Below are 9,368 nucleotides of genomic sequence, written 5' to 3'. Positions count from 1 at the left end.
GCCTTCACAGAACAAGACGTGAAGAAGAGGGCACGACAAAGTCGTTTGTCACACTCTGTTAAATTAGCAATTCACAGTTTGTACAAACCACAGTTTAATCTAACACCATCAGGCTCACCATACATGTAAGTGTAAAGAGGAAGGAAGGTGGGGGTGTGTCTTCAGTTTGAATTGTTATTTTTCTTCCAGAATCTGTCTTTATTCTCAGACTCTTCTGTGTTGGAGGTAGACGTGACTGTGATGTGACTGAGTTTCATCTTGTGCACATTATTTATCTGTGGACGTTTTTCTTGTTTGAAGTCACAGACGAGAGCAGCAGCTACTATGAGTGTAACTGCAGCAGCGAGTGGGATTGTTGTCCTTCTTCTCACTGTGACAGGTACTGTACGTCTACATTCATGTTGTCCCTCTATTTTACGCTCTGACTTGAAATTCACCTGAAGTGAGTTTGAGAAAGAAAGTAAAAATATAAATGAACCATTCATTATTATTATTATTATCATCATGACTGAAGTCCTCTTCTTTCAATGCAGGAATTGTCATCAGTGTGTGGAATCATTAGTTGAAATGCAATGGAATGCTGCTCATGGAAATGTGTTTCTTTTCTACAAAAATTAAAAATTAAACTGAGTGTTCTCTGGTGTCGTTATGAATCTGATTCTCTGTGTTACAGTGGTAAGGAGTCAGAAAGGCTGGGATGTGAGTTACACTTCTACTGAGATCTGTGCCGTCAGAGGATCAACAGTGGACATTAACTGTACCTACAAATACCCATCCACAGTTAATAACCATGATACTTCAGTTCAGGAAACTTTCTGGTTCATTAAAGAGAGTAATGGGATTCACGTTGATCTAAGGACTGATCCAGAGTATGCAGGTCGTGTGGAGTATCTCTGTGGAAACAACACGTGCACTCTGAGAATCTCTAGCCTGAGAGAGAGCGACTCAGCTGTGTACAAGTTCAGGTTCACAACAAACCAACCTAATGGGAGTTTTACTGGTTTAGCTGGAGTCACGCTGTCTGTCACAGGTAACATTTACATTTGAACATTCATTCAGTTATTTCCTACATCTTGTTTGGTTCACTTGAGTGTGTCTGTGCACTTTAATATGCATGTGGGTGTTGTCAGTTTGGACTGAAATGATTTCCTTATTCTCACGCAGGTTTGCATGTGCAGGTGAGCACATTTACGAGGGGTAAGTCTTATAACTATGCAGCGCTCAGGTGTCAGAGCACTTGTCGTCTTCCTGAACATCCGAACTACGTCTGGTACAAGTATAGACACAGGGAGAAGTTTGAAGGAGCATCTTTTTCCGGTTCTTTTTATTCTGCAGACAGAGTTTCCTGTGCTGTTAAAGGACAAGAGGATTTCCGCTCTCTGTCAATGTGTGAGTTTAATCTTCAGTATTTTACTAACAGCACCATCTGCTGGAGTATTTGAGATAATGCATTGTACCATAACTTCATGTGTCTTTAAATACTTTTTTCTGCATGGGCACATTAAACTCTTGGGATACTACTGTCGGTTCTGACAAACCGGTTTCGTACTAGTTGTTATGGATTGTTTTTGGTTGGAACCCAAGTAGAGTTTAATTGTACAAATAGGCAGAGAAGACAGGTTGTGGTGGCAGGGTGCTGGCTGGCTGGAATATCCACGAGAGGACAGGAACACAGAAACGGGAAAACAAAGACAAGGACGAGCTGCAAGGCACACAGGAGGTCTGCTTAACACGGGAGGAAAATACGGATTAGTAAATAACAAAACACAAGGACTAGAAAGGTGAGGGAAATACATGCGGGGCGCTACGGAACAAGATGGAATTATCTGGCAGCATAGTGGAGTCAAGACCAGGCTTTTATGAGAGGTGAATTGATGAGTGAGAGCAGGTGTGCCTTGTCAGCTGCAGTGGGGAAGCCAGTCACACCCAGGGAAACAACAGAAAGGGGAGAGAAAGAACACCAAAACAACCAAACACAGAATCATCGCACTAGTAATAGTAGGGCAGAGCGGGGTAATGTGGGACATCGGGTAATGTGAGACACCCCCTGTACCTAGGCAACAGAACACATTTGTGGTCATTTGACCATTATCTTTCAAGCCCCTCCCATTCCCCCCTTGCCATGAAGGGGAAGTTGGTGCTGGTGCTGTGGAAAGTGTGTTTTTTCACAAAAATGTGTTTTTTGCATGTAAAAGTAAATTTTCTTGCTTTGAACTTAATCAACTGTTGTGTCAAAATAAATTGAATCAGGTAGAAAACGTATATCATACATGTTGGTGCACTTCCAACATATAAAACCACGTGATTGATGCTAGCTGAAGATTAGCCTGAATTGCTAAGAGATGTTGTTTTTTCTAAAACGGTGGCTGCGGGGTAAAGTGGGACAAATGCTGTGGGGTAAAGTGGGACACTGTCTCACTTTACCCCACCATGAAGCACAAATTAAGTTTAGTCTTAAACATATTTTAGTGTTATATTACATTATATGTTTTATTTTTAATGTCATAAACATTGTAGAAAAGCCATCCTGCCAAGAAACTATACACCAGGAAGACAACCTGGGGGCCAAACACCCCACGCAGAGATGGAGAGTGTAGCCGCTGAGTTCATGCAAGGAAAGAAGTCCTTAAGAAAAGCTTGAAGGGATAGAAATATTGATGAGACAACTCTATAGACAACCCTCACTTTACCCCGTAGCCGGGGTAAAGTGAGACACAAGACCACTTTTTTAAAAACAATCATATTTTCACTGCCCTTTGTCCTGAAGACATTCTGATCATTTCCATTGCTAGAAAACATCCTGAATTAATGGGAAATGTATAAATTTGACTGATATATCATTTTAGCTCACCTAGAGGGGCGCAAATGTAAAACAATTCCCACATTACCCTGCTCTCCCCTATTCTGCTTGTGTAAATAAAGGTGGAAGACATGACTGTTCCCCAGAAGTGAAGCCAAAGCATTGTGATCGCCCCCTGGTGGCTGGCTGCAGTATAGAACATACATCCTGTCTCCTCCCTGTTAGGGGGAAGGACATTGACCAACCTAAAAAGTCAAATACATTTTTCTCAAAGATGGTTTGTGCCATTTAAGGTCAATCTGATCACACCCTATTGTTCATGCTTCTCATAAGTTTAGTTTTAATTTGTTATTTGATGATATGAAAATTTGATTAAACTTTGTGAATGACAGCTGAGGATGACTCAGGATTGGTCGAGCTCATATATGGGTGGGAACTTGATACTGTGGCTCCATCTCCGGATCACTACTGTGCAGACTGTGATTCCAAATGTGAAAGATGGAAGCATTGGTATCCAGGATATTTTGGCTTAATTTCTGGAGAGTGGGAGGAGTGGAGACGTGTCGTCCATCTTTGGTCGACTCTGCATGTAAGACACAGATAATTTCCTCCATATTGGCCAGTTTGCTCCATTATAAAAGCAACTTATACAAGGTCCCTCATGTCCCTCACCTTTTTTGTGAACTGAAAGTTTCCTCATCTTGGCATCGTCATCATCTTAAAATGAAAACCTGCCGACTGGTGATTCAAAAGAGAAAATACAAGGAGTTAGTTTTATAAATGTATAAGTTTATCTTCTGATTCTCTGATGTGCTCTGTGTTACAGTGGTAAGGAGTCAGAATGGCTGGGATGTGAGTTACACTTCTACTGAGATCTGTGACTTCAGAGGATCAACAGTGGACATTAACTGTACCTACACATACCCATCCAGGTTGAATTACCTTGTTACTAAAGTTCAGGAAACTTTCTGGTTCATTAAAGAGAGTAATGGGGTTCACGTTGATCTAAGGACTGATCCGGAGTATTCAGGTCGTGTGGAGTATCTCTGTGGAAACAACACGTGCACTCTGAGAATCTCTAACCTGAGAGAGAGCGACTCAGCTGTGTACAAGTTTTGGTTCACAACAAACCAACCTACTGGGAGTTTAACTGGTTCAGCTGAAGTCACTCTGTCTGTCGCAGGTAACATTTACATTAGAGTCAGTTTGAAAAGTGTGTATGTTGAAATAAAATCTCATGTTTGTTCACAGCCCCTCAGCTCCAGGTACATGTGAGGAGATCAACAGCCAATCCATATTCTACCTGGACAGAGCTGAGCTGCCACAGCAGGTGTAAGCTCCCTGATCATCTTTCCTACGTTTGGTACAATAACAATGAACTTGTTGGACGAAAAAAATACTTTCACCTCCAACACTTTAATGCTGAAGACAGCTATCACTGTGCTATAGAAGGACAGGAGCGTTTCCCTTCTCCTACAGTGTGTGAGTTTACTCCTCCTCATGGAGCTACAATAATGTGGAAATAACTCCAATTTAAACTTTTAACAAATAATACAGACAGTGTTTTGATTGTATCTCATCCTGTGTGTTAATTCAAACGCTCCTTCAGATGCTCCAAAGGTTCCCTCTGTGTCAGTGAGTCCCTCCAGAGAAATCATGGAGGGCAGTTCAGTGACTCTGACCTGCAGCAGTGATGCTAACCCAGCAGCTAAATACACCTGGTACAAGAGAAGTGGCGATAAACAAGTTCAACCTTCCAGTGAAGAGACACAATTTGTCCTCAGCTCCATCCGGACGTCAGACTCTGGAGAGTATTACTGCACAGCTGAGAATGAGCTGGGAAGGAGTTCAGCAAACACCTCTATTACTGTGACATGTGAGTGAAACACAGGTTATTAAGTGAAGATATATTGAATCTGTGCCATTCTTTGTCCTTTACATTTTAAATGTGCGCAGATGTGGGTCGTTTGACTTCTGCCCCATAAATATTCACAGTCATTAACAATTTAAGAGACACACCCACAAACAGGCCACTCTGAACAGGGCTCTTCACACGTTTTATTAGGAACAAATATGTCACGTTTAAGTCCACGTTACATACTGGACCATGTCTGGAAATCTGTGGACATTCAGGGGAGTCTGGAAGCAGTAGTGCAACAGGAAGTCATTTAAAAAAACTCTCACTTAACAAGAAGAAGAATTTACCTGTGTCAGTTTAACAACCTTGCTGTTGTGACTCCACTCAGCTGAGCAACTTTGACTTTAACACATCATATCATATATGTACCCAAATGTTAAAAACAATGTCTGTCATATGTTATCATCATTCTGTTTCCACACATACAGATGCTCCAAAGCCTCCCTCTGTGTCAGTGAGTCCCTCTGGTGAGATCATGGAGGGCAGCTCGGTGAATCTGACTTGCAGCAGTGATGCTAACCCAGCAGCTAACTACACCTGGTACAAGGAGAACCGAACTCTGCTTCAAGGACCAGAGGGCGTTTATCGTCTCTCCTCCATCAGCTCTTGGGACAGCGGGGTCTACTCCTGCAAGTCTGAGAATCAGTACGGACAGATCAACTCCACGTCTCTATATTTAGACGTCCAGTGTGAGTAGAAAACATCCACATATCCATGAAACCAAGCACTGTCTCGCAATCTTACAGAAGGTTCCTGGGTCCGCCCCCTTATCTGGATTCACACAAAACTTTACTGAGTTCTTCCCTGAACCATACCTCATCCTTCCTCCAAGTTTCATGCTAATCGACTCAGTAGTTTTTGTGTAATCTTGCTTAAAATCTACAACCAACAAACACACGGACTGGGGGGAAAACATCTGTTGTTGCATAGCTACACTATATGACGTCATTTTCTAAACTCGTAGTGATGACATTCCCATCATATGATCACAGATAATTTTTCTATGTATATAAGCTTTAGGGCATCTCTATAGTCCTATTAGAGGCAGGATTACAGCAGAAAGGCAGTTTTAAGGATGCATGATGTAAATCTCTAACTTTTTTGAGACATCATCCATTATATGATGGGGAATAATGTTCTGATCAGTATATGATTTCGTCTCTCTTAAATCTTTGCTCGTCTTGACCTCTGACCTTTGACCGATCAGCTGCAAAAGTTAATATTCACGAAAAGAATCAGTAAGTTTGGTTCATGGGTTGAGTTATTTTGTACATTCACGCGCACAGGCTGAAAACAAAACCCTCAGTACCTGCTTCTGTCTGTGCTGGCTGCCAGGGTTAATAATGATCATCTATATTTAAGAAGCACTTATCAAAACCAGAGATTGGAAAGTTCTTCACTTTGGTTAATAAATATTTCTGAGTCGATTTCATGATCTTGCATGTTTTACACCAGACGCTCCAAAGCCTCCCTCTGTGTCAGTGAGTCCCTCTGGTGAGATCATGGAGGGCAGCTCGGTGACTCTGACCTGCAGCAGTGATGCTAACCCAGCAGCTAACTACACTTGGTACAAGGAGGACGAGGCCTCAACAAAAGCATCAGGACAAATCTTCATCATCTCTAATATCACCGCTGAACATGGTGGAAAGTATCAGTGTGAGGCCCAGAACACACAAGGACGTAGTAACACCACCTTACATCTGACGGTTGGAGCAGGTGATCTTTTCACTCTGACTTTAGCAGCCTACACCCCCCCCCCCCCCCTTTTCATTGCACCAGAACCGTAAACCATCAATACTCAGGATTTCCAGATGTGTAACAGCTGTATATCAAGCCCATCATATTGCACATGAACAATACTGACTGACCAACAGCATCACCTGGCAAACTGAGTAATCAGTCTAACCACACTGCTCATGTCTCCTGTCTGTTGTCTAGGGAAGTCAGTGATAATCATGAACACCATCAGGGTGACTCTGGTGGTCGTGCTGGTTCCAGTGCTGGTCTGGACTCTGAAGAAAAGGTAAAACAACACAAATCCATCAGTTCACCCTCTGCTCTTCTACTGTCTTCTTCAAATGTCTTCAAACACTAGTTTCAGGGTTATGAAGTTAATTTTGTCAAATATTGTGTTTGTTGTGGTTTTCGATCCAGGATGAAGAAAACTCTGAGCTTGAAATCAGAAGTGAATGAAGCTGTGGAGATGATAGAGGTGAGAGACAGTGAGGCCAAAAGAATGACTCCATATCACTGTTTTCATCTCACAATGATAGAGGAAGAGAGAAAACATTTCTTGGATCAGCTACTTTGTCTGAATCTGCCCCAAAATATAAAAGGTTCTTTCCCTTGACCGTATATTAAAATGGATGTAGACTCTGAGTCTAGAAAGTGAAGTGAACAATCCATTTAGAGTCAAATAGACAATAAAGCACCGCAGGCATTGGGGCATGGATACCGTGTGATTGACAGCTAGTACTGGGTACAGGTCGCAGGTTTAGGTGGGTGGGCAGTGTCTTTGGGCCCTGAGTCAGGCTCCACCCCCTCTCGTCCAAATATGGTTACTTCTGGTTTCAGAAAACGCAGATGGCGCTAGCCAGCATGTCAAAAGTGGGGGCTTCAAAATGGCAGCTCACAAACCAATGGGTGACGTCATGTTGACACTTCTTTCTTGGCCCATGTCCCATCCTTCCACCAAGTTTTGTGGAAATCAGTTTCTCAGTTTTTGTGTAATCCTGCTGATGAACAAACAAACGAATGGACAGGGGGCGCAACAACGTTCAAACTGTTTTGAATGAACTGTGATTATATGCAGGTTTCATGAATAAAGTACAGTGAGGCTTAATATTTTCTCCTCTCTCCCCCATCAGTCACACAACTGTCCTGAGTATGACGACGTTGCTGCTGCAGCACAGACAGAAGACACAGAGGACCAGGAAGATCTGGTGTGAGGCAATTTGATTGATTGAAGCATCAGGTCAGAGCCACTGGGACAAACAGAACAAAGATGGACGACTTCAGAGCATATCCGTACAAGCGAGTTTTACAGAAACCATAGTGTGTAGTTATTAAATACAGGAAATCTGTCCAAGCAACAACATATATGAGTGCAATCGCAGAGTTTGAGCACAAGCAGAGCAAATCTAAGCACCAGCAGGAGCTTTGTGAGTGCAAGCGCAGGGTTTTGAGTAAAAACACCACGAAATCTCAACGTGCAAGTCCAGCTCTCAAACTAAAAGACCACGCTTTTGAATAAAGAGGAAAACCCCCGTACATTTTCTTTCTACTCATGGTTTCCTGTTTTCTTTTCTCCTCAGGTGCACTGTGATTGGTTGATGAAAGTATTTAGGAGGGAACAGGAATTCTCTCTCTTACCATCCCCGGTTGCAGCAGCATCAGTTTATACAGCATGACCTTTAGAGCAAGAGTATTGTTTTGTTGTCTTTTTTCTTTCTCTTTTCTGATGGGACCAGTCGTCCAGTTTCCGCAGCGAAATTTCTGTGAGCTTTAGTTCTGATGTTGGTTTAGGTTTGGGGAAGATTCTCAGATCCTTCGATCCTTTGTGGGCTGGTGTGTTGAGTTTTCCTTCTTTTGTCCATTTTGCCGGCCTTTTGCTGAAGTTGTTGTCTTTTCTACAATAAATATATTTTATTTTTGCTGTTACCCTCTGAACTGTGTTGGACGTCTTGGTGATGAGCCTTTGTGGCTGTGGTATCACCACGTGACTCGTATCTTATACATGATATTAATGTGGTTATTACATAGATAATGAATTATTATGTACAGTGATTTTATGATTCTTTCTGTAATAAAAGGTTTTTGGTCTTTTGTTTTCACTCCATATCTATTTTATTCTGTTTTTTAGCATAATCACACCAGAAAACTAAAAACCAAATTTTTCCACAAAACTCATCAAATTTGGGCATGAATCCTGATAAAGGGGCGGAGCCAGGATCCTGTTTGTACAACTTTCTTTATAATTGTGAGACTGTTGAAAACAGTCAGGATCATTTAGAGGACATGTTTCTATGAGTGACTGAACTCTGGTGCAGCTTGATTGAACTGAGGGAGATTGAAGTGATGGAGGCTGGCATGTGCACACATAGACACTAATGGGGGCTGGAGCCACTGCACTGCCCTGTTCCTTTGAGAGAAAGTGCCCTTTTTTAAATACATGAATATTATATTTCTGTTTGCTCACAGCTTCCCTGTCAAACAAATATATTGAAATATAATAAAACATCTAAATATCAGGTGGGTAGATTAGACTAGTCTCTATAAACAAGCCTCACCAGCACCTCGGACACGGAGACCCGAGACTCCTCCTCGCTGATCGACCCGGGTACTGAGCAGTACCCGCCCTCCCCTGCCCCTGACTCTGCATCCTCTGGAAGCCTGGACTCCTCCCCCAAGGAGGAGAAGATGGAGGCTTCTTCATCGTCTTCCTTCTCCCTGCTTCAGGAGACGTTTGTTCAGGGAGACAAACCTGGGGTCTCATTTATAACCGTTGCGTAAAATGGGGCCTGAAACGTGTGTACGCCACTTCTCACGCAAACGTTTGGATTTATAAAAACAAACTTGAGGGGCAAACTCTGACCCATGCGTACGAACGTTTTGGAGACGAGAAAGTGCAGATGCAGACGTCAGGTGGTG

The 9,368-nt window shown here is 42.5% G+C and overlaps 1 protein-coding gene across 4 annotated transcripts; it reads left to right on the top strand.

Moving 5' to 3' along the window:
- Nucleotides 1-217: 217 nt before the first annotated feature.
- LOC128431081 (B-cell receptor CD22) lies at nucleotides 218-8,540 on the top strand. Of its 4 annotated transcripts, none has more exons than XM_053417299.1 (12): nucleotides 218-379; nucleotides 674-1,030; nucleotides 1,165-1,389; nucleotides 3,627-3,983; nucleotides 4,052-4,132; nucleotides 4,410-4,676; nucleotides 5,147-5,407; nucleotides 6,174-6,434; nucleotides 6,657-6,741; nucleotides 6,873-6,930; nucleotides 7,586-7,692; nucleotides 8,033-8,540. In XM_053417299.1, exons 1-11 carry the CDS (start codon nucleotides 325-327, stop codon nucleotides 7,664-7,666), a joined length of 2,088 nt encoding a protein of 695 aa, XP_053273274.1. In that variant the 5' UTR covers nucleotides 218-324; the 3' UTR covers nucleotides 7,667-7,692; nucleotides 8,033-8,540. The 4 variants fall into 4 exon arrangements, with proteins under 4 accessions (XP_053273274.1, XP_053273273.1, XP_053273275.1 ...); XM_053417298.1 differs by having other exon boundaries at nucleotides 4,052-4,282; XM_053417300.1 differs by lacking the exon at nucleotides 4,410-4,676 and having other exon boundaries at nucleotides 4,052-4,282.
- Nucleotides 8,541-9,368: the final 828 nt, after the last annotated feature.

This window comes from Pleuronectes platessa, chromosome 24 (genome assembly GCF_947347685.1).
Source record: "Pleuronectes platessa chromosome 24, fPlePla1.1, whole genome shotgun sequence".
Taxonomy (NCBI): Eukaryota; Metazoa; Chordata; class Actinopteri; order Pleuronectiformes; family Pleuronectidae; genus Pleuronectes; species Pleuronectes platessa.
The sequence above is the reverse complement of the archived record's forward strand: the minus strand, read 5'-3'. Positions and strand labels throughout refer to the sequence as shown.

Bases quoted from the DNA above. Each gene is read 5' to 3' on its own strand.
- LOC128431081 (XM_053417298.1), top strand. From the start codon at position 325: ATGAGTGTAACTGCAGCAGCGAGTGGGATTGTTGTCCTTCTTCTCACT. The intron at 5,408-6,173 runs GTGAGTAGAAAA...GTTTTACACCAG, and splicing joins TCTATATTTAGACGTCCAGT to ACGCTCCAAAGCCTCCCTCT. The intron at 6,435-6,656 runs GTGATCTTTTCA...TCTGTTGTCTAG, and splicing joins ACATCTGACGGTTGGAGCAG to GGAAGTCAGTGATAATCATG.